The sequence below is a fragment of the Peromyscus maniculatus genome, chromosome 5, assembly GCF_049852395.1.
Source record: "Peromyscus maniculatus bairdii isolate BWxNUB_F1_BW_parent chromosome 5, HU_Pman_BW_mat_3.1, whole genome shotgun sequence".
In the NCBI taxonomy this organism is placed as follows: domain Eukaryota; kingdom Metazoa; phylum Chordata; class Mammalia; order Rodentia; family Cricetidae; genus Peromyscus; species Peromyscus maniculatus.
The window spans coordinates 74470318-74496230 of NC_134856.1; the positions used below are offsets into that span (position 1 = coordinate 74470318).

At 40.1% G+C, this 25913-nt stretch overlaps 1 protein-coding gene across 15 annotated transcripts in view; it reads left to right on the forward strand.

Annotated features, from left to right (window-relative positions):
• Positions 1 to 25913, forward strand: part of Nebl (nebulette) — a 361793-nt gene that overhangs the window by 255423 nt on the left and 80457 nt on the right. For 13 of the 15 annotated variants that reach the window (XM_076572681.1, XM_076572688.1, XM_076572678.1 and 10 more), the window contains 5 exons: positions 964 to 1068; positions 3336 to 3446; positions 11182 to 11292; positions 20076 to 20177; positions 21079 to 21180. The exons of the other annotated variants lie outside the window; for them this stretch is intronic. In XM_076572681.1, coding sequence (XP_076428796.1) covers positions 964 to 1068; positions 3336 to 3446; positions 11182 to 11292; positions 20076 to 20177; positions 21079 to 21180 — 531 coding nt within the window. The remainder of the gene's footprint in view (positions 1 to 963; positions 1069 to 3335; positions 3447 to 11181; positions 11293 to 20075; positions 20178 to 21078; positions 21181 to 25913) is intronic. 15 annotated transcript variants of the gene reach the window in all.

Below are 25913 nucleotides of genomic sequence, written 5' to 3' on the forward strand. Positions count from 1 at the left end.
TGGATCTGCCCACTCATAGCATAGTGATATTCTGGGATGATCTGTACCACCTGGAAAACATTCTGGGCAGGGGTGGATGGGAGGGAGGTAATGGGTGCTGATAAACTGGGGAAATTGGATTTGAGGGACTTAATTAGTATTAGGCCTGTTCTGGCCAGAGTTTAAACGCCTTCTCTGCTCCAGCCTGTAAAGGTAATGCCTATTTGTTTAGTTTCTGAGCCACATCTCGATAGTTCCATCTTTCTGAGGATTTCTTGTTTCCTACCTTGAGGTAGGCAGCTGTCTCAAGCCACAGACTGCGTAACTAATATACCCAGGTTTGATTTGTGTGTGCTCAAGTGCATGCGTGCGTGTGTATGTGTGTGTGTGTGTGTGTGTGTGTGTGTGTGTGTGTGTGAGAGAGAGAGAGAGAGAGAGAGAGAGAGAGAGAGAGAATGTGAAATATGTGGATGATATATATTTGTGCACATTTGTGTGAGTGAGTGTGAGCAGATGTGTGCCACTGCATGTGTGTAGAAGTCAGAGGACAACCTTGACTATAGGTCATTCCATGTTGTTTTTAGAAAGGGTGTCCCCTTAACCCACCCCCTGGCCCATGAGCTCCTGGGGATTCTCTTCTCTCAGTCTTCCATCTCCTTGTAGGAATTACAGGTGCTTGAGCTACTTATCTGGCTTTTACAGATTCTGGAGACTTGAGTTCTGGTCCCCAGGCTTGTAGAACAAGGCCCTTCACCCACTGAGCCATTTCCCTAACATTGAGCCTTAATGGTGACGGATGCTTGCATATTGAAAGCACGGTTTCCCCTCACAGTGTCTCATAGCCTGTGCAGCCCTGGACCAGATATCTTAATTTAGCTGTTTTGAGGAGGATCCTGTATTTCAGTCTTTACTTCATCAAATGGACTTTCTGTTAAAAAAAAATCCAGTTGTTTTTTTCCTTATATTTATGATTTTCACTTTCAGATCCATTATAAAGAAGAGTATAAAAAGTCCAAGGACAAATGCACATCTGTGACTGACACTCCCACTCTAAACCATGTAAAAAACATCGGTGCTTTTATTTCTGAGGTAAGGTCTGAAAAGTTGTCAAATGGACCATGGTTTTCTTTCTTGAGTTTACATGGATAAAAATGTACAGTAATTGGAGAATAGTTTTGAAAGAAACACTGGATATTGCTCATATCTAAATTATTTAACTCTCTGAACCAAGTTAATATGTGTAAATTGATTTTATTCTATTTCACTGGTGTATGTTGTTATACTGTATATGTGTATTTTGATTGTAGTTATCCTTTAGGTAGAATTACTCTTGAAAATAGATATTTTTATCTAGGTAGGAGAAAATTCTGGCAGCATAGTTCATTTTAGAAGTTTCAAGTTATTCATTTCCTAATGGACATATTTTGGAGGTAGATAATTGAATACCAAATTGGAAATAAGTATATTTTGTCGGCTAAGTTCATCAAGCATGCCATTTTTGATAAATAATTTTAAATGAACTCCTTTTGAGTGGGCTGGGACTCAGCTGGAGAGAGGCAGTGATTAGGAGGCAGAGTGAAGGAAACAGTCTGTTTCTGGGTGAAAAGCCACAGAGCCTCTACTGCGAGCATTCAGTTCCAAGGCGCACAGCAGATCCTGAAGCACCATGTCATAATCTCTGTGTTGAGGATTTGCATCAGTCTGTGAATGAACTTGAAAAAACAAAGGAACAGAGCAGCGTTGTAAGTGACTGACCTCTAGTGTTTTCTAAGTTGTGTTGGAAAGAGATAAATGTGATACGCTCAGGATTATCTAGTAATGTGGAACAGTTTTGAGAAAACCAGTCCATTTTCTGTTGTTATTACCAGCATCTTTAGCTGTGGGGACAAAAGGCTTATGAAGGGTATGCTCCATCAATCAACACCCAAATCAGCTGTGAGTGTGGAGGGTTACCGAGATCTCATCCACAGAGCATGAAGAAACGTGATTTTTTTTCTTGTATTAGCTACATTATTCATCCTGTATAGGGAAATTCTTGGTGTTCTCAATTTGTGGTTGATTAATTTTCCTTAAGGAGCTAACTGCAGAGCAAAAATTACAAGTGGTGACCTATTGTCCTCCCTAAAACCTAATTTTCCCAAGAGGAAATGGTGACTGAGTGTTTGTCTTTTCAAGTAATGATAGAGCTTGTTCATACTCAGTGCAGGTTGAAGACACACACACACACACACACACACACACACATTCATGCACAAACATAGACATACAGTCACACAGAACTGCACACAGACACAGAGACATACACATGCAGACACACACATACAAACACACACACACACACAAACATAGAGACACAATCATACAAAATGCACACAGACACACAGAGACATACACATGCAGACACACACACACAAACATAGACACACAATCATACAGAAATGCACACAGACACACAGAGACATACACATGTACACACACACACACACACACACACACACACACACACACACACACGAGTAAATGAGCCTCCACCTTCCACTGTGGCCAAAGGAAACCAAGAAGGTTTTAATAAAAGAACATCCCTTCTATTATTATTTAATTATACAAGTTTAGAGGATTTAATCTGACAATTTAATACATTTATTCAGTGTATTCTGATGAGAACCAAGTAGTTAACAATTTTTTTAATCTCCTAAAAACCATCTTTCATTATCAGACAGATAAAAACTATACATCCTTCTGGGCTGAGTGTGATGTTTCAGTACACACATAATAGGTCCTGAGCAAATCAGGGAAACTAATGTTTCTTTCTCCTTGTCCTTATTTTGTGTCTGCAGCCTTTGGCTCCCCTCTTCAGTTTTTCACAAAATAAAGACTAAACTGTTGTGAACTACGGCCACCCCACAGTTCTGTAGGACACAGGAACATATTTATTGTACCCAATTGTCTGAGTTCCTGTTATCCGACATCACAGCCCTCCTGGTGTCTAGTCATCATGATTGTTTGCCTTTAGGTCCCAGACAGTAAATCTAATGACTTGGATTTTGTGCCTAGAAGGTCTTATTGTCCTCCGACCATTTGTTCACTGGCCAAACACATGAAACTCAACACACAGACTTCAGAAATGCACAGATCAAAACAGAAACTGCCTCATGTCCTTCCACATCACATTTAAAGCTCCCCCACAATACACTGGATTTATTTCTATCTATGCCTATCAGATTTATTGCCATACATTTAAATAGCCTGCAGGTTTTTAAACTAATCATGTTTCTAAAACAAGCTTTCTTTTATATTCACAATAGAAAAAAATCAAACAGAATGCTTATATTTCTTTTCTTTTTTTCCCCTCTTAGGCAAAATACAAAGGAACCATTAAATCTGATCTTTCCAACTGTCTGTATAAGCACATGCCGGCCACCATTGACAGTGTCTTTGCAAGAGAAGTGTCCCAGCTTCAGAGTGAGGTATGACTCAAATTTGTAACCTTATGGAAGTTATTTGGTATTTTTATGAGATTGTTTTTCTTGGTTATCACATACTAAATGGAAGGTGGAAGCAACTGGCCTATACTGCCAATTATCACAGGGGAAATGGTCGAAAATGAAGGGGACCTTCAGGTATCAGGTCTGTCGGCACCTCTTCATTTCTCTATGTCCCACTCATTGCTCTTTCAAGAGCTGATTCCAATATCATCCAGAAAGTTTCACAGGTGGAATTTTGACAGCTACTTCAAACAAGTCTCTGATTTAATGTGTGGTCCCTAAGCCAAGAACATTTCAGTAGGGTTTACAAAGTCAGGGAAACAGGTGATGCTTGGATTTGGGGCATGCGCAGGTCTATGCCCCCTCAGCTCCACCAGTGTCCTATTCTGTGGTGTGGGCTTTCCATTCAGGAGATCTACAGCCACTACCTAGGGACTCCACTAGGTGAAAGTAGCCGTTTCCACGATTCTAAGTTAAAGAAAAATGGAGCGGCTGTCATCATGAAAACTCATTATAGTCCAGGAGTGTAAGGGCGGAGGTTCCCTTAAAGGAGATTGGCAGGGAAGGCATTCTGAATGTCCTCCATCTCCTGAATTTCTTGCTACAGAATTTCAAACTAGAATATTTTGATGCTTCCTGGCTCATTGTTTTCTTTATAACACCATCTGATGATGATGATGATGGTGGTGGTTTGTAGTCTATTTTCTGTTTTTTGTCCCTCTACACTTTGTGGAAGACTCTCCTATGACTCGTTTCCTGCTCTGTATTTGGAGCAGTCCCCAGCACATATGGACTATAAATTCAGTTGAATATGTTGGTTTCCTTCCTAAGGGTAAGCCCTCTTCTCATAGTTTATGCCCTTCATGTATAGTGTAAGTCTCTATAACACATATGTACGAGCTGGGTCCGGTGATGCTCTGTGTACTTCTCACTTATCTACATTTGATCCTCCCAACAACCCCACAAAGCATCCCCATTGTAGGGTTTTAGAAACAAGCACAGAGAGGATAAGCAGCTTTCCCAAGACCATACATCCAGTAAAAACCAGAGCCAGAACACAAACATAGCTAGCTAATCTGCCTCCAACATCTGAGTCCTCAGTACGTGCTGTACTTCATCTCTCCTGCAATGTCTACTCTTGGCTTTCTTGTCAGTCAATATATTTCAGTTTTAGAATGCATTTTAAAATTTTGTTTTGAGACAGTCTCAAATGTAGCCCAGGCTGGCCCCTCACTCACTATGTAGCTTGAGTAGAACTTGAACCCATAATCCTCCCACACCAGCCTCGCAAGGGCTAGTATTATGAAGCCATGTGCTACATGACTTGTTTCAGCAAATTCACTTTCTTCTTTAAACTCTTTTTATTTGTAAGTAGAGGTTGCCTTGGATTTCAAATAATTCTCAAATGGATTACTCTGGAAAAATACTAAGCATAGAACATCTTTAAGTAATTCATTATTATAAATTTAAGCGTCCACTGTGTCCTCAGCTTGGCAGTGAGTCTATCTCAACTATGCAAGACTAGTCTAAAAATATATGATGGTGAGATTCTGCGTAGCTGACTGTGATGAGTATGTCCTTTACTTGCCCTGCCAACATCTGGCCACTTAGCTATTTGTCGATGACATGGGCTACTTAACAGAGCATATAATTACAACAAAACATGTGTGTGGAACAAGTAACAATTATGCAAGAAAGAAAAGGAATGCATTCTTATGTTTGTGCTTGGTGAGGTGACAGTTTGGGTTATATGCTGGATAGTTTTATGCCAACTACATACAAGCTAAAGTTATCTGAGAGGAGAAAAATCTCAATTGAGAAAATGCTTCCATAAGATGGGGCTGTAAGCAAGCCCATAGGGCATTTCCTTGACTAGTGATTGATGAGGGAGGTTTCAGCTCTTTGTGGATAGGACTATTCCTGGGCTGGTGATCCTGGGTTCTATAAGAAAGTAAGCTGAGCAAGCCATGGGGAGCAAACCAGTAAGCAGCACCCTTCTATAACCTCTGTATTAGCTTCTGCCTCCAGGTTCCTGTCCCATTTGTGTTCCTGTCCTGACTTCCTTTGATGATGAACAGTGTTGTGGAAGTATAAGACAGATAAACCCCTTTCTCCCCAAGTTGCTTTGGCCATGGTGTTTCATGTCAGCAATAGAAACCCAAACTAAGACAGGATACTTGAATTCTAATTTTTTTTAAGTATGAGTTTTCTCACCTTCTTAGTAAGCTTATAGTACATCAAACCTTGCAACATAGCACTTAACATGAAAAATAATTCATAGAGGATATTTTAGAATTTGTCATGTTTTTGTTAGGATAAGTTACCATGTACATTTTTACCATGTTCTCTTATGGTAGATAATATAGGGGAACCTCTATACACCATAAGTTATGAATTTATGTGATGAATTTCTGACTTGCTCTAAGAGAAAACTTCTGATTCTCCATAAGGTGTCTGTTTCAAAGGCTGACACAACTGTAATAATGTTTCTTTAGATATATAAGCATCCATGTTATTAAGATACTAATTCTGAATATATCTGCCAGTAAAAGGCAAGAAAGCAGACTACTCTCTGTGAGTGTTGGTGTGTAGTTGTGATATCCCCAGACCTGAAGAGCAAATGTCTCACTGATTACTTTTATGGCCCGCTGTCTCCTAACTCAACAAACTCTTATCTGAAATCAAGTTACACATACCCTTGAACACTTAACCTCAAGATTTTCAGTTTGCCAGACTGTGCTATGAAGAAAACAAAATGCCTGCAGTAGATTTGAGTTTGGAGTCTGCTATAAGGAATTTGAGAGAAGGAGCACATTCAGAATGCCTTATATGCTGGCTCTCTTTAAGGGAGAAGTTTCTCTTACACTTCTGAAGTCAAAATGAGTTTACAGGATGACAGCTCTTCTGCATCTTTGCCACTCAGAATCACCAGAATAGCTGTTTCCACCTGGTAACCAGCTAGACATGGAAATTGAGTTAGGGTCACACTTTCTTATAGAAAGTGCTTGGTAGGAAGAAATTCAAGAAAGAGAGTCCTGTAGCAGGAATCTTAAAGAGTCTTATTAATAAAATCAAACCCAGAGCCAAGTATTGGCATGAAATGCTAGAAGATCAGAGAGACAGAACAAGCCACAGCTACTTCACCTCGCCGGATCCTCAGCTGGTCTTGTCTCCTCAGACTGGAGGCCTCTGAATCCTCATCCAGAATGGGTCTCAGCTGAACTGCTGCTCAAAAAGCCTGAATGCTTAACCAGCCAAATGCTTAACCAGGTCAAATGCTTCTAGTTTCTGGTCCTCACGCCTTATATACCTTTCTGCTTTCTACCATCACTCCCTGGGATTAAAGGTGTGAGTCACCATGCTTGGCTATATCCTTGAACACATGGATTTCTGCCTCTGGAATACTAGGATTAAAGGCTTGTGCTACCACTGCCTATCTTAAGTATCTAGTGGCTTTTCTGTTCTCTGACCCCAGATAAGTTTATTAGGATGCACAATATTTTGGGAAACACAATACCACCACAGAGTCCCAATGCTTATAGGAGACCATTTTATGAGTTATATAAAAATAAAGATCCCAAAGAAACCCAAGAATGGAATAGAATGTGCTGTCAAGTGATGGGATTCTTGCCTGCATGCTGTTTCCAGGCAAGGGCTGACTATTCCTGCATCATGGAAGTGATATAGGTAACTCTGGCACTGGAACTGAGCAGACTTATGAGAGTCTATGTTTGTGTCAGCAGTGGCCATAGTGTCTGCAATTCACAGTTGTCTGTTGTGTGGAACTACAGTACATTTACCTGAATGGTAATTTAAAAGTAGACTGTAAGTCAAACATAGACATATGTCGTGTGTGTGTGTGTGTGTGTGTGTGTGTGTGTGTGTGTGTGTGTATGTGTTAGGAAAATCTACTGGAAGTAAAACTAAGCATTTACCTGTAATCCCAGCACTTAGAATAGAAATAGAAAGATCAACATTCAAGGTTATCCTGGCAATATAGTGAGCTCTAGATCAGCCTGGTATACTTAGAACCCTGATTAAAAAAAAAAATCTACCAAGGGATAAAATACATAAGATAAATGTAAACACTTTACCATACACACGTGTTGTGTTGACTGTGTGAGGTGACTGACCGGGCACTCTGATTTGTCTGTGCAGCTCCACAGTGCTCTGAGTGTTCTCAAAGTGTGAGGAAACAGTGTGAAGTTCGGGAAGCATTACAAAATGACAGATCCTTTAAAAATTAAATTTATCAGAAAATGTATAAGCTTGGCATCATTGACATCATTTCCATTAGCTATTTAAAGGAAGAAAATTGCTATGATAAATTAAAGCTCAGCTGCCTCCAACTTGATGCAAGCTGAGTTTTAAAGTAGTGCTTAGGAGCAGCTATAAATGAAATGACTATTTTAAAGCTGAAAGTAGGAAATTATGTAGCCTCTTTAGGAAAGAGTGCTTTTTCAAATTGTTCTGCATGAGTCACTGTTTCTATGATAACTCATAAAACGATCGGCTGCATCAGTTATGTTTATGAAGTCACAAGTGTGGTATTCCATCTAAAATGCAGAATATAGAAGTTTTTCATGGTTTTAGTGCCTTGGCCACTCGTTAAACTCTCCCTTTCTTCAGAGGCAAAACATAAACCATAAGTAACTGTGATAATGGACTGCCAACCTGTGTGGAGTTTTCTCATTTAAGTCATGTAAAGGTGTCCATCATAATTTTGTATCTTCCTGAGTAAACTGAGGGACATACCATAGCAAGATAAAATTATACCTGGAATATATGAAGTGCTGCATTTGAGTTTTGGTGATCAACCAAATGTACAGGATTGGATACAGGAGCCTGCCTGGATAGGACTGAATCAGACTTAAATATGTTAGTTGTCAGAAATTCCCACACAGCCAGCAAAAGGAAAATGACCTAGAGATGTGTTAATATCATCTGGCAGCTGGAAAAGAATGACCAGGATTTAATTACATAATTCTCATAAGATTAAGTTAGAAGGCCGGGCGGTGGTGGCGCACGCCTTTAATCCCAGCACTCGGGAGGCAGAGGCAGGCGGATCTTTGTGAGTTCGAGGCCAGCCTGGGCTACCAAGTGAGTTCCAGGAAAGGCGCAAAGCTACACAGAGAAACCCTGTCTCGAAAAAACCAAAAAAAAAAAAAAAAAAAAAAAAAAAGATTAAGTTAGATCATTCTAAGTATCTCAGGAAAGAGGTAGGTTAATTGGGAATTGGATCTTGGGAGCATCTTGGGAAAGGCAGAAGTTCAGCCCTTCTTAGTCCATGTGGACATCACGGAGGCTTGGAGGCTAGTGAAGGCGGTGTTCTTACATTGGAAGCTGTGTATTGTCAGCTAGTTTCTCTCAGTGCATCTACATAGATCCAGCATTGGGGTCATGGGTTGGGTGTTTGATTAAAAGAACACCTCTCGCTGGGCAGTGGTGGCGCACGCCTTTAATCCCAGCACTTGGGAGGCAGAGCCAGGTGTCTCTGTGAGTTTGAGGCCAGTCTGGTCTACATAGCGAGATCCAGGACAGGCACCAAAACTACATAGAGAAATCTTGTCTCGAAAAATTAAAAAAAAAAAAGAACACCTTTCAACAGAGCTTACCATATTTATAGCATGTGACATCCTAGGTTGAATGATCTTCTAGTATCAGAAGTTTTCAAGCCAATCTAAGCGTGGAGTCAGAGAGGCCACTACAGTGTTGAGAGCTGTACTAGATAGCTTTAAAAAATGGTAAGATTTAATGGGTGTTTACAAAAAATAGCCTTATTATAACCCTTTTGACTTCTGTATTAATAAAGTTAAGTGAGTAACCCATTCTGTTTGTGAACTCCAATGAGGAGTGTAACTTTAAGAGAATGCCGAATAAACTCATTTATTCACTCCATTTACTAAGAGTTTATTGCATTTCTACTCTGTGTTATTCACTCTGATAAGCACAGGATATTAAAAGATGTGTAAGATATCAAAATAGCTTCCAAGGAGTTCATATTGGTGACAAATTCTTCCTTAAGTTTAACTATATTCTTTTCACTGAAAGGACATTCTGTTTTGTTCTTGCTGAATACTGTCCTAATATTTATTTTTATTTGCTTTTATTTTCTTGTATCAAGCAATTTCAAGTTCACTTAACATGCTTGGCATCATTAGACTCTTGGTGCATATTGAAATTGCTTTTTGCTTTTCTTTCTTCTAGTTATTTTCATTCATTCCTAGATTCATTTATTCATTTGTTAATTTGTTGGTCATTGGTTATGAACTGGTTATAAATTAGTAATTCTTTTTTTTTTATAAATTAGTAATTCTTTTATGCTGATTTTTTTTCCAGATGCTGTTGTGGGGTTTGAGCATTCAGGGAGTTGAATAGTTGTGTGTTTCAGTAAGGGAAGTCAGGCAATGGGTGATCATTCAAAAATTAAATAGCAAATAAGAATTGTTAAAGAAATAAATACGATGATGGTAAAAGCTGAGAGTAAGGGAAGATTTCCTGTATGACTTTCTTTTTCTTTTTCTGTTTATTCACGTGTTCTTTATATAAAGAAAATTTACATATCACTATAAGTTAATGAAGTGGCTACTGCTTTAAGTCTAAAAATAATGTAATTATAATCTAAGTTTTCACAGTGTCCACATTTAGTCTTGCCAGTTATCAAATGACTTTTCAAAGCCTCTTCCCATTAGGACTGTAAGGACAATGACTTCCCAGGTATTAGTTTTCTCTTTAGCCTCATTAATTCATTCCATCTGTTAAGGAGTAGTGGGAGAAGAGGTAAAAACAAATGAGTTGTTAGATGATCCAAAGTTATGATATCCCGAGTTACAACTATTTGTCTAACACAACCAGACCATTTCCTTTCTTCTATTCCCAGCTATGTTGTCAGGTTTCACTCTGTCTCCTTCTGAGGCATCTTTTCACATCCCCTCTCCAGCCCACTAAAGAGCAAACCTAGAATTGTAGCAATGGACAGCATTGGGATGATGTATTCCTTATGGAGGACTAGGCTTGACCTATCTGAGAATTTTGCCTGTATGTTAAATATTCTTCTAATTGGGAAATTTAATGATGGTTATCAGATCATATGTCATATCACCTAAGTCAATCATTTGTAGCTATACAAAATCAGAACCTTTCATTGAAAAGCAATTCGTGGCATAAAGTAATTCACGGCAATGGAGAAGTAGCTCAGCCGGTAACAGTGCATATGGATTTTGCGGAGGAACTGGAGTTCAATTCCCAGCACCTACAACCACCTGTACCTCCAGCTCCAGAAGTATCTGATGCCTCTGGCCTCCTTGGGCATCTGTACCCATACACATATACCCTCACACAAATGCACAGACATATACATAGTTAAAATGATTAATTAATAAATAAAATAATTAATCTTTTAAAGTAAACAGTTCACTTTGACACATTCTTTTTGCCCTCCACTTGGTCAACTGCTCCCTCTTGATTTAACCTTGCACATTAGTAACCCTGCAGGTTTTCAGTTGTTGAGGATTTCCCCAAACTGCTGCCAAGATTTGAGGCAGATGAATAAAATGATAAAGATGAGGTTTTAATCTCTTATTCAAGGATATTTGAGATAAACTGCAACTTTGGAGTTCCGAAGCATTATCTTGTTACAGACTCTCAGGTAAGTGTACCTGTCAGCCGGAGTGTTGAACACACCTCTAATGGGTCTAATCCTGCTGTGCCTCTGAAGGTTGCCTACAAACAGAAGCATGATGCCGAGAAAGGGCTCTCGGATTACGCCCACATGAAGGAGCCTCCGGAGGTGAGACATGCCATGGAGGTCAACAGACACCAGAGCAATGTAAGCAAGCTCGTTCTTCACAATTTTCTGGAAAAGTAATGGGTTATTTTGTTGAGATTAAAATATTATGGCATTCTAGTCACAAGGACTTTTAACATTTTTTATTTGAATTATTCTGACGACTGTCACTAAACCCTTTGTTGAACACCTTTAAATCGTGAGGCATTTCAGGCACTGTAAATTTTGCTTTGAATAAGATGCATGCGGATTCTGTGACCAGTTTGGTTATCAGCATTTACTGAACTTCCTTGATGTTGTGTGGAAGTTCATGGTCTCTACTTCAGAATGGCAGGGGCACTGTCAGAAAACCCAGCTGCCATCAGTGACCCCAGAGGAAACACAACTCTCATTTTAGGGTTCCTTACAGCACTTTCTTTTGGAATGCTTGTGGGGTTCAAATTCTTGAATGTAAGATCCAACAGATTACGAACTACGAAAGCAGGTTCCTAATGGCTTAGGAGCAGGAGCCGAGAGGGAAGGAGCTAGTTAAAGACAGAGCATTCCTTCTTTGGTTTGAAGTTACTCAGTCCTTCAAGGCTTCCACGCATTTTATCAATTACCACTATCACTATGGCCTAGAAACATAATTTCTTCTGAAATCATAGCAGAATTGTGAGTTTTCTGGGCTCCAAAAAATGTACGAAATGTTGGTTAGGTTCTTGATGGGTTAGTATCAGTACTGATATGTCCTGTCCTAGGTGGGACCTTCCTAGAAATATTCCTGGTTCTTTTTCCTCATTTCACACAGAATCTGCCCTACCATGTGGCCCTCTTTGTGAGGTCTATATAAAACCTGAAACTTTGATTTGAAAATGAACAGTTTATTGTGATGACTGCCCTCAGGGCCTAGTTTCACAGAGTATCTACATTTTAGTTGTTGTTTGCATCACTGTGACCACATAGTTGACAGAAGTAACCTTTGGGAGGGAAGAGTTATTCGGTTCATGGTTTTAGTGAAATTGCAGTCCCATGTTGGATGCGAACTCATGGTTCTGCAGTGGCTGCATCCAGGGTGACAAGGAATGTCAGATGTAAGTGTCTCCATGATCTCAGACTAGAAAGCAGTGAGATCTAGGCTGGATCTAGGGACAGACAGAACATTCGAGTTCCCACCCCACCCCAGACCCCATTTCCTAAAAGTTCCATAGTCCTCCTCAAAGGCATGCCCCAGACTTGTCACTGAGCATCCCAAACAGGGTCTGCAGAAGTTACTTTAGGTTCAAACACTGTGGCAGTTTCTTTGCATGGTGTACACTGTTACTTGATATGAAATTGCCGCAGGTAAGTGTTTAAGTGAAAATCAGAGTGAGGCTTGACATTATGGCTCAAGCATGAAAGCCACTCACCAGTGCCAAAGTGTTCTCATGGACGCCTCAGCGCTTGTGGGAGCTGAAGAAGCTAAGTGTCTGCAATTGTCAGCAGGGCTAGTATTTTAAGGGAAAGATTTGCAAGTGATGTTTGCTTATAGAGGGTCTATAATATTCATAACTACCACTTACCCAGCTCAGCCACATACCAGGCACTGTGCCAAGACTGGTCATTTCCAGTTCTTAAAAGAATGCTGTGTTGAGTCGTATTTTGTATACAAATGAAATCAGACCAAAGGAATCAAACTCCTAGTTCTACCTTTTCTGTTGCATCACTGCCCCCCTCTGAAGAGCCACTGATTTTAAAAGTCAGGACCTTAAATGAGAATTAAAAGTCAGGATTTTAAATGAGAATTAAAAGGGTGAGAGCAATATAAGCTAGTATCTAAACTCCTGTGCTCTACAGGAAAAAAATAATTCAGATCTTGGAGTTTCCACTGTTTGACACTGAAGAAACCTTGAATTCAAATGCAAGCCTGGAGGTTAGAAGGTGGCCTGGTGGACAGGGGTGGGGGCTAGTGTTCCATGGATCCCCAGAAGCCCTGTCTAACTCTGTTGTTCACTGAAATTCAAATACTGAAGTTCTTTATCCTAAGACCTGGGCTTATTATTTTCACTCTGTCTTTTCCTTTAAAAGGTCTGTGATTGAGGGATTGAGGGACTAGAGCACAAAGCCTTTCTCCTCCATTCGATACTGTGTACTTATGGGAAAAGGATGTGTTTACTTACATTCCTCTGCTGACTCAGCTCAACCTTTACATGCAAAGTTTGTACATATAATAGGATTTAGAAACTGTTTAAGACTATTTACTCAGATTTAAAGTGAAAATGATATTTGTATTCTACCTTGAGGTAGTTGATATTCTTCCCTAGCCAAGCCTTGTGGAATAATACATTTGCTGTCTTTACAATATGAAATTTAACACAGGCCTTGGAAGCCGCAAGGGGAGCTTGCTTCAGGACCATAAAACATTATCTCCCAGGAAACTTCAGCCCAAAGAACTCGGACACAGAATTTCCTAGTAGGATTTAGTAGAATTACCCTTTTGCAATGGGGAATGTCACTTTACTCTTGGACATCAGTGACTTAATATCAAATAAAAACTGGGGGCTAGGGAGATAGCATTGTGGGTCAAGTTTTGTTGCCAAGCTTGATGACCTGAGTTAGATCCCTGGGACCTACATGGTGGCAAGGGGAGAACTGTCTCTGATCTCCACATGTATGCTATGGCATAGGTACGCGTGTGCATGTGTACACACACACACACACACACACACACACACACACACACACACACACAAAGAGAGAGAGAGAGAGAAATAATAAACATGAATATTGGATTCTCCTATAAACAGTGAAAGTCGACTTGTTAGCTTTTTATGTATCCACACAAATCCAGCCAGTGCGCCAAGATCCATTAAGCAAAAGGCTAGGCAGTTGTGCTCTGGAGCCTTCGTAGCTGCTCCTTTCCTGGCCTACCTCTCATTAGGATGCTCTTCAGTGGGCCGCAGTGATTTCCTTTTTCCTTTTTCCTTCTATTTAAATACCTATGAATAAACAAAAGATTCTGATGGTTCAACTAGATGCTCACCGTCATATAACTAGGAGCTCTAGGGTGAACAGTATTTGGACTGGTGATGGGCAGTGGTAATCTCTTGCATAACTCAAATTTTAGTTGAGTGATCACTGAAGACAGAAAGCAACCCATCTCATGATGGTCTCCACTAGAGTGCACATTAGAAAAGGAATTCGGCATTAGATCATGATGAAAGTGTTTGCTTTGCCAAGTCACCGTGGATGACCTTAGACACATTACTTGTCCAAGGAGCCCAGCTTCACATTTCTCAAATGGGGGCAGCAGTAACTCAAGTTTTCAATGAGATGATATCGGTGAAGAGCTTTATGGAGGGTCTCCTTGCTTCATGAAATAGTAGGCCTATCTGGCCTTCCTCCTGCTTTGCGGGGTGATTGGAGAGTTTAGGGTGATATGACAGTTAACTTGAACCAATAAAAAGAAGTTCAATTGTCTAAAGGGTCATATCACTAGGAAATAAATATGAAAAGTGAATTAGGTCAGAAAGGCAAATTCAAAAATGTCCCCATACCTCTCTCTTGTTGATACTGTCATCCAAAAATGATTCAAACCAGCTGATCTAAATCCTTTCATATTTTAAGGGATGTGCCCCTGGCACACTTTTCTAATATAATTAGAGAAACTGGAGGTATTTTTCTCCTGTGATTTCCCCCCAAAAGATGGGCTTGTAATGAAAACCTCAGTTCCATTATTAGGTCTCATCAATCTTTCACAGATGGGAACCGGCTAGTCATTCTGCACTAAGTCAAGCAGATCTCAAGTAACTGCTTTAGTTTTCTAGGTTACGTGGCTTGTGGTGGGACTGGAATGGTCAGCTTTCCTAAGTTTGTGTTGCTAATCAGTTCAATGTGCATTAAAATGTGCTCAGTGGGAGAAAAAAGAAACTTGTTTCTTGAAAGATGTTTTTTTTTCCAAGCAAAATGTACCTACTGTCTTAAGATGAACAAAAACTTATCAGCAGTTAAGGTTCTGTCTCATCCGAAAGTGAAAAAGCTTGCAGATAATTCAGTAAAGTGATACTAGGAAAACGATTATGGCTTTCTGAGGTTCCCCATGCAATTTGCAATAGCGATGACTCAGGATTTAGCATTAAAAATAGATATATAATGTCTGATTCACCTCTTAGAAAGAATCATTAGAATTACCTCTTCTCTCCCCTGAAGGTTGTGGTAGAAATGAGATTAAATTATAAATAAGAAAATATTTATCAACTATCTCATGGCTTATAAACAATGATGACAATAGTGATAGATTGTTCTAGCCGTAAATGTACTTTATTCCATCTTTTAGAAAAATCAAAGTTATTTTCTCTCTGCTGTATAGCATCAAACCATACCTTTACTTATATTTGAAGCATTTATATTCTCTCATAGAAAACAGTGTTTACGTGAGAGTAAGGAGGAGCTTTCTGGAGGCTGTGGTTTAGCTAGCGGCACTTGCTAGTATGTATGAGGTGCTATATCCAGTCTGCAGTGCTTAAAAAAAATAAAGATTCCTGGGCTATGTGCCAGTTTGATGGTATCGAGGAAGGTGCTCTGATAGCAGCATTTTTAATGGTTATAGAAGGTTTCCTTCAGAGCAATTAAACTCTGACCTCCCTAAACTCTCTGTACTACTCATTTCTCCCCCGCCCACCTAAGAAGTCTTCTTTCTTGTCTAGTTTTGCCTCACCCAGAATCGTTTGGCTCCTCACTGGAGTAGCAGAGTGACTGGTTTCCGGTCCATGTGGATTTGCTGCCTTCAGCTCTGCCTGCTTGCACAGCACCTGTCTTCTAAAGGCATCACCTGTGTGAGCCTCTCTCTCCTCCCCAAGTGCAATACCTTCTCTTTAAGGACCATCCGTGGAGGTTTTAGTTCTGTTCAGTTTATGAAATCCCCCGACCAAGGAGTCTCACCTGACCATTATATAATCCTGAAGAGCTGGCTGTGAATCCCCTGCCTCTGTGTCTGCCTGTACTTCGAGAGCAAACATTTTTTTTTCCTTCTACTTTCAAAATCCCACGAGCATTCCCTTCATCAGCCCATTCTAACCCAGGGAGCTGCTGGAGAATGTGGTTCCAGTCCTAGAAGGAAGTGTTGCTAGAGCCCCGATGAGTCTAGACAATCCTCAACAGGGACAGGGTGGGGATTTAAAGAGTTGATGTACATAAAGGATGTGACACACTGAGCACACTGCATGGATGAAAGGACCCACAAAAGACGTGGCCCTTAATGTAGCAGACACAGAAATACTGAAAGGAGAGAATACATGGGGAGTAGTAGACGGCAGAAGTACATAAGGGATGAGGCCAGGGCAGAGCTGAACTTGGTGAGACAGGGGGAAGACCCAGAGCCAGACTACTGGTGGGATCCACCTCTTTACTGGAGGTGATAAAGGACAGATGTGACTCTGTAGAAACCATGAATGGATGTCTCTTGAGTTAGCGACAGAAGTCCATCTCAATGTACCTTAAGTAAAAATGGGGAGTTTATTGGTTTATATACAGTCTTGCATTGGTATCCACAGGGATGGGCTCAGGATTATTCTACATACAAAAAAAAAAATCCATGGATGCTCAGGTATTTTACATAAAATAGAGTAATTTTTGCATATGATCTTTGTATATCTGCACTCATATCTTAAGCCACCTCTAGGTTATTCATAATACTTAATATAGTGTTTAAAGGCTGGGTTAATGGTGGTTGTATTACTCAGGGGACATTGACACAATTTTCTTTTGCAAATATTCTTAATCGACAACGGAATCCAAGGTGCAGAATGCACAGTGATAATTGAAGTTGGAGGCCCAGCTATAAACAGAAAGCTTAAGCCACATCAGGCAAGTTGGACACAGACCCACTCTCGTTCTCACAAGAAGCCTTCTCCTGCCCCATAGCTCGGTTCTCTTAAGCTCTATGCAGTGTCAGCTCCAACTGACAGTGTCTGTGAGGACTCAAAGAGTCAGCTGCTGTCTCCAACTTAAGCCATGTGTATAGCGGCTGACCCCAGAGGAAAGAAGGCTGGCACCTTGTCCCTCTTCTTCAGGTCCTGTGGGTGACTCTAGTCCTGGTTAGGCTCTAGTCATGACTTCTAAATGGTTATGCTACTTGATCGGATAGCCTGGGTCTAGGAGGGTTCTACTGCATTAGTGGATACTACCTAACCTCATTGAAAGAATAGGAAGCACTTTCCAGACAACAAATGCCGGGGGCCTGGGGCCATGAAGCAGTCATAACACACTTACCTCCCAATGGTGAGGACTGGATTTTGGACACCTAGAACCCATATACAAAGCCAGCACATGGCACACACCTGTACTCCTAGTAACACATGGCAAGATAGGAGGTGGAAACAGGTGGATCCCCGGTGCTCATAGGCTAGTTAGTCTGACCTGTGTGGTGAAGTTTCATACCAATGAGAGACACTGTCTAGAATAAAAGGTAGAAGATGCATGAAGACTAACACCTGAGGTTGTTCCCTGACCTACACGCACGCACGCACGCACGCACGCACGCACGCACGCGCGCGCACATACCCACAGGAAGACAAGTAATCCATCCAGCAGGAGGTCATGCTGCCACCCCCTCACACTGTCAGCCATCATAACAGAGGGTGTGATTGACAGCTTGCTACCTGAGTGTCCTGGACGGCAGCCCCCCTTTCCTGTGGCAGTTCCCCACCAGTGGTGCCCTGGAAGACGGTGAACTGGCTCCTGCTCTTGTCTCCTGCGAGGCTCTGTGGTGTCCTCCTGTTTGAATGTGCGGCTCATGTCAATCTTAATATTTGTTTTGAGTCGTGTATGCTGGCCTCTAATTTGCAATTTACATGGATGATGGAGCCCTATTCAAAATCCCGCTCCTGCGTCTTTGTACCGTTCACCTCTCTTCATGCAGTCATTAGGCGGAACAGCGTATAATTAGGTAACCCATGTAAAGCGAAGGTTTCTGAAAGGTTGCGGTTCTGTTCAAAAAGTGTGGGTTTCCATCTTTCCCCCCATTCTTCTCTAGACAAAAAGCCACACACCCCTGGTGGCTTTCACGTGAATGTAGTAACTTAGAAGCAGTTAGTCGTGGAGGTGGGTAATAATTTTGGTTTGTTTTCACCTGAGAGCTGGTTTTTGTTTACACAGCTTGTGTTTAACTCAGTATGGACTGGAACTGAGTTGCTGTCATTTGCAGATGAGTACACTGCTTTTTGTAGCCAATGGAAGTGCCTTGCTTAAAGAGTCCTGAACATTTAAAATCCACCCCACAAAATAACTCTGTGTTTGGTGAATTTTTTATATTTCGTTTACTGCTTGCATGCATAAAGCCTACCTAAAGTTACTGGTTAAGGTAAAGCTCATGAGCATCTTAAGTGCCAAAGAAAACAGATGTTCTTGATGAAATTATACTAATTGTGTTTAAGCTGTGTTCACCTGTCAGACAGGTTCATGATTGTAAGTGTAATTTAAAAAAATAGTCTTGGTGTTAAGGCAAATGTAAGCTCGTGAGAGATAAAGCAGACACCTCACATTTCACTGAAATGAAGCCACACAGTGCTTTGGAAACCCATTGAAGTATTAATGTCCAATTGTTTTGACTCCTGGTTATTACCATTGGAAAAAAATGGGAAATACTGGGGGAACATTTTTAAACTCTGAAATGTGACAATAGAAAGTAGGTCAGTAACACCAATACACTGAGTCATGGCGACCAGTTAGGAATTAATTGGAATCAGACACTTAGGCCCCACTTGCCAGCACTCTGCTCCAGAGGATTGTAAGTGGATCCCAGAGATGTCAAGTTTTAATGAATAGTCCATATGGTACCATTGCAGGAAGTTTGCTGGCAACATTAGGAATATGTTGTACTGTTTGTATAGGTGACCCAGTGGTTCATATGTCAGTATTATACTCCTTTATTTTCTGAAAAAAATAAAGATAGATTTTAAAAATGACCATATACTTTGCACTAAAGCTTTAGCAGAATACATTCTAATCGACATGTCAGACAGCAGGTAGCACTGCCAGACAGAACTCTACCCGACTGCTAGGACTGTAGATTGTCACATTTCATGACATAGAGAAGCAGGTGGATGGGGAGATGTTGGCCACCATGCACTGTCATAATTCTCTTCTCATCTTTTCCACCCATTTGTCAATTAAGGTAAATGGAAACAAGTCACACGATCAAAAGTACTTTATGTTTGTTGCCACTTGTCTGTTTTTCTCTTTAAATCTCCACTTCTCACCCTGTTGCTGGTTTATGCCTAACACACACTCTGAGTGACAAGATTCCTTAATATAATTGTTTTTCTTTGGTGGAATTAGATCATAGTAATGATGTAATCTATTAGGAGATAAGTGTCTCCTAGGCACGGATGTCTGAGGAGTTCAGTTGGGAAGGAAGAGAAGGTGTAGTCATGAGGGTAGAGGATGCTTCACCTGCCCTCCCCGGAGGAGTGTGTATTTGTCAGGGATTGTCCTGCATCCCCTGGATGGATGGATATGAGATGGATGGGACCAAGGATGTTGTGTGTGTGTGAGACTATAAGCATACACACTTAGGCACAAGACATTTTCATAGAGTGCTATATAGAAAAATCCTTTCAGATTGGTTCGTGCCCTAGTTTTGCTCTCCTGTTTCATAGTATATATCTATTTCAGACACATTAACGAGACATGGGGTAGTATAAAGAGTTAATATATCAGTGGATGATCTGGACAAAAGTCATGAAAAACTAACTTAAGGTTAGTGTGTTCTTACAGCTATCATTGCAAGGAGAAATAACTTCATAGAAGTGGTGGTAGCTAAATGAAATGACTAATTTATTCTTTTTCAAAACTGTCTCTTTAATCAGATTTCTTATAGAAAAGATGTGCAGGACATCCACATGTATACAGCGGAGCTTGACAGACCGGATATCAAGAAGGCAACTCAGATCTCCAAGATCATAAGCAATGTAATTTATCTCTCTGAATCGTGTGCAGATGTGACTTCCCTTTTATTTTGGAGGGAGACAAAGCTCAGCATTGGAAGTTGGGTGGTTAATTCAATTAACATAATCAATTCATTTGAATTAATGACATCTCAATTCTGTCCTGAATTATCCATTTGATTATGTAAATTTTGGGGGATATGCATGAACTGCCCATGTTCAGCTCGACTATATCTAGTATTAGCATATTTTTAGAGGAATGCACACTCCTGGGTATATGATCACATTCAGATGTCTCAGCTTGGAAGCCAGACTTGTCAGTCTTCTGATCCCGCTTAATCTCTCACCTTACTCCCATCCAGGGAGCTCAGCTTGGCCTCTTCCCATCTGTTGCTGGTGGTTTGCCGATTCTGTTCTACCAGCACTTACTTCTGCACATTTCCTGCATGCCATGGCTGTGTCTTATCTTCTCTGGGATGCTCTTCCAAGTTAATGCCATTTCACTTGAGTGCACCAAGCATCCTGGTTAAAGTTAACTCTTGGAATAGCATAGCCCATGCCCCCTAAAAATCGATAAAGAAACCAACTCAACTGCTAGTACCTGTTTTCCAGGGACAAAATAATAAATGCTATCTGTGTAAAGAATGCAGAGTCTCATCTCTCCAGAAAAGCCCTAGTGTTTTTTAGAAATGAGAATAAAGATAATGATGACAGACTACTTAGATTAAAATAAGTAATTGTTTTACTGCTAAAACTTGAATTTACTCAAGTAGCTATAAAATAACTTTCTGTTTCAGCAGTCACTATTTTAGTATTGGGTATGCTGTATGAAATATTTTTAATGGGCTAAGGGATTGTTATATTTTATTTTGACTAATGTTAATGTAAAGTAGGAATATTAAAATTTTCTCATTATTCACTTCAGGCAGAATACAAGAAAGGGCAAGGCATAGTGAATAAAGAGCCTTCTGTAATTGGAAGACCAGATTTCGAACATGCTGTGGAAGCCTCCAAACTTTCCAGTCAGGTAAGACTTGAGCATGATGATTCTTCAATGGCTTTATTCAGAGGTATTATTTCAAGGAACATGGGACATATTTCAAATAGATAATATCTTTAATTGTAAGAATAAACAAAGGTAATGTTTCTGAAGCTACTTCAACTAGGATTGCAATAATTACAAATTTCAGCAAAGGGAAAAAGTCTAATTCTCAAAACAAAGCATAGTTTTCTTTCCTCTGGGCTCACATCGGAATCTGTTTCAATGAGATTGGTCGTGTTGTATCCAGAGATAGTGATAGCCAATACCAAAAGCCGTATTTTTTGCACATCTACACAAAATAGGCACACATACGATTTTAACTTAGTAATAAAATATTCTCTCAATTTATAAACCTTTCCCTTAATTAGAAAATTAAAAAGGCAAGATATAATACACAAAACCTTGAAATCTGGTTTTAGAACATAAAACCCAAAGAGTCTACAAATCTGGAAAGTGAACTGATTGAGAGTTTAACAGGTTAAAATTTCAATTTTCTCAGAATTATCATATAAATGTCATTCAATTTCAATTAGAATCCAAAAGGATTATTAAGAATATGGCTGAAATAAATTTAAAGTTTCTGTGAACGGGAGTTTTCTGAAAGAGCCTTTAACAGTGTGAGAATGGAGATCAGTGATGGAGAAATACTAGAAAACCATTTGAATAAGTCAGTATGGGGTTAGTATATATTGAGAGGTAAAATAATCAATGGGATGGAGTGACATTCCTGAAATAGATTCCAGTATGTCTAAGAATTTAATGTATGGCAAAAGTATTGACTCAAGTCAGTGGGGAAAGTTAGGCCACTTAATAAATTGTGCTAATGTTACTGGCCACCCATTGTGGTGAAAGAAAATTGGGTCCACATCTTTAACCCTATACAAAAATGAATCTCAGGTAGATTAACAATATGAATGCAGGTCAATTGTGATGCTACACTCCTATAAGTCTAGGACTCAGGAGGCTGAGGCAGAAGGTTTGAGGTCAGCTTGCATTACAGAATGAGACCCCATCTCAAAGCAAAGCAAAGTAAAGCCAAAACCAAACAAATGAATGCCAATGAGCAACCCAAAAGATAGGAATGTAAAAACCAAAATATTAAAAGAAAATTCAGGGATCATTATATAGCACAAGATTTGTTCTTTAACAAGACCAGAGGTCCAGAGGTTCTAACGGAATAGTTAGAAACACTGATTGCACAAAGATTAAAATCTCTGCTCTAGGTGGTGACCCCCACTTGTCATTTCAACACTCCAGAGGCCGAGGCAGGAGGAGTGTGATTCAAAGGCCAGCTTGGACTACCTCTTGAGACCCTGTCTCAGAAACCTCAAGGAAGTCAGCAACTAAACAAGGAAGCTTATTGGAGTGGGGGGTGTGACAGAGTCAACAGTAATGTTAACAAACTTTTATTTAAAAATGCATTTATAGTTTTCAATTTGGAGGGAAAATCCTTTTCTTATATTATACTTCAAAATGGAGCAATATAAATAGATAAAAATCTAAAATATAACTGAAAAATATAAAATAAATCCTAAGTCTAGAAAGATATAATGGGCTCCTGGTTTGAGATTCTTGATACTCAACATCACCATAATGTTATTTCTTCCAATTAAAGGTTCTATGTAATTCCAATTCAAATCCAAACAATTCAAAACTGAGGATCAAATTAAATAACTGAATAAATTAAACAATTGTTGAATTTGTACAGACAGGGAAAAATTGAAAATAATCTTTTAAATAATAAAAAGAAGAGCAATTATCTCAAAATATTTGCAAAAAGATCTATATATAATACACACAATAAAATATTTGAGTATCTGTTTTTGTCATAAGCTCTTTTCTATTGTGTATGTATGTGTGTGTGTCCAAGCATACATATGTGTATAAAGAGGCCCCGAAGGTCAAAGGATGATATGAGATGATCTGGGCCTGGAGTAATAGGTGGTTGTGATCTACCATGTGGGTGTGAGGAATCAAACTTGGGTCCCCTGCAAGGGTGATGAGTCCTCTTAATTGCTGAGCTATCTCTCCAGCACCCTCTTAAGTTCTTTAAGGTGGAAATAAAAATGTCTAAGAGCTCAACAGAAAAAGTGAGAAATGAGGTGAATAGAATTCTACAGAGAGGAAATAGAAATGACCAATAACTATGTGGAAAGATGCTCAGATTTATTAGGGGAAAGATAAATGTCAACAGAATTGAAGTGAAATGTCATTTGTACCCATCAGCATGCTGTCTCTTGCTAGTGTGGGGGAGAAGTACATGTCGTTAGAAAGGTTTTGTGTAGGTGGGAGTTTTGAGCAAGGCTGGGTTTAAAGGGAGAGAAATCTGCTCAAGAGGAAAGCCCCAAATGAAGGATGGAAGGTTACTGAGGACAGCAATGGGTTCACTGAATCAAGGGGGATTAGTTATAGCCATAAATAGGAATCTGGGAGGACTTTAATGAGAGAAAGATCAGTGTTATGTTAATTTTGACTATATGGCATTGCTTACAGAGCAGAACAGAAATAATGTGTTCCTTTTATATAATATATTAGCACATGATGTTATATTTCATATATTAATATACTTTCTTAACCTGACACAAATCTAAACATATGTAGGAACAGGAAATCTCAACTGAGGAATTGCCTCTATCAGATTGTGAGCGTGTCTGTGGGGACATTTTTTTCTGATTGCTACTTGGTAGGAGGGCCTATCTTCTGTGGGTGGCACTATCCCTGGGTAGGTGGGTCTGGGCTGTATAGGAGAGGCAGTGGAGCAATTTGGAAGGAGCATTTCTTCAGCCTTCATCATCTCTGCTTCAGCTCATGCCCTGAATTCCCTCAGTGATGGTCTGTCACATGGCGGCTGTAAGATGAAATAAACCCTTCCCTTCCCAAGTTACTTTGGGTCTTGGTGTTTCTCACGACATCCATTCAGTTTGCTGTCTTGACCATTTGAAGTCCAACGGTATTAAATGAATTCATAATGCACTACCATCATCGCCATCCATCCACTTCCTCATCCTGTAAAGTTGAACTCTGTAGCTGTTCAATTAATGGCTCCCAACCCAATGGTTAATAGGAATGATGTGCTGTATCATCAGAGCAGTAAAAAGAGAAAGCGATTCCCACATGTGATGCAGGGTGTGTGTGTGTGTGTGTGTCTGTCTGTCTGTCTGTCTCTGTCTCTGTCTCTCTGTGTCTGTCTGTGTGTGTGTCTGTCTGTCTCTCTGTCTTTGTGTGTGTGTTCATGTGTGTCTTTGAGTTAGATTAAAAAAGAAATAATTATCATCTCAACTGCAGTCACTCAGATAGCTTCCACTTTTGGGTGAGAAATACATAATCACAGAAAAATTTGATGAAGGACAGCTTATGGGGACATTACTCCAGGCAGATTAAGATGTCAACACTCTACAGGAAAGGTTGGCCTCTGTGAGAGATGAAAATCCCATGGGCCAGCTGGGAGTCATTGCAAGAATCACACAGGAAATGATCTACCCCTCAGAAGTCTCCTTAGCTTTAGTGGAGAGGAGGGAGGTGGAGAGAAGGGATGTGTGTGAAAGACACAAGAGTGTAATTGTGACTTGTGTTAATTGTTTTACAGTTTACTGGGCCTTTTGCTTATAAAACAACTTTGTGGCTTGGAAGGCTTCTAAAGCATAGGAGGTTGAAGATATGCTTGGACAAAACATATCTTATAAAAGGCCTAAGATAGCTATGGAAGCCCAGATTATCCCTAATAATGCTTGTTATGAAGGCAAGAGAGCTTGGACTTGCTTTGGGTTTATTGTGCATGTGTGTGGGTTCTATAGATCTCGTGGAGAGATTAGAAGACATGGGTCCCACAGTTCAAACTCAGGCCATTACAGCTTGGCAGCCAGCAACCTCTCGAGCCGTTTGACCAGCCCCCTCCCTGACCTGTTGTACCTCCCTTCCTTCGCTGTAGATGGAAAGTTCCCCTCAGCCACACAGTAGACTGTACAAAAGCAGTCGGGTCCCTTTCAGTGAGTAGGAAACTGTGGCAGTGGAGCAAGACCACCCCCTTCCAGCTACACTATGGTTCTGTGGCTTGCATGCTGAGTGACCTGGGCCATGTTACTTTGTTTCTCTGTTTCTGTAGGATTGATCTGACAGCAGGTATAGCTGCTTATTAGAGTTGTGAGTGCTTTGTTAAAATGGACACCCAGCCACAGATCCCACAACTCCCTAAGAATCGTCATTTTTTTTTTTTAAATACTTGGAGTGTTTTCTCACCTACTTTTCTTTTAGATGAATTCACAGACAGGGCAGACTGAGAGCAGTCACACTCACCCAGACTCCGGTCTTAACTTCACTCTATGCACTCCTCACTGTGAGTTGGTAAAGAAAACTTCAGAGTATTTTTTTCACATTTCAAAATCAGCCCACAAGAGTCCTGCCATTTGATGTCTCCACTCCGGGTTTTTAGAAATACATTTTTTTCAATCTCAAATTATGTAGCCACTGAGTGATCAGATGCTTAAACAGGTTGCAATCTGCAAGTCTTCTGTACCTATCAACTTTGCTTTTCCATTGATCATATAGTACGTAAATCCCTGAAAGGGAAAAGATGGGAAGAAGAGAGGATAGGAGTCCTAGAGTGGCTTGTTTAATGTGTGTTCTCAGGCGCATCAACCCGAAACCAAGGTCAAAAAGGTAGCTTCTTATTTCCACCAGTAACTTTGAGGGTCATGCGCTTACCGACTCCTAAGCCCTTG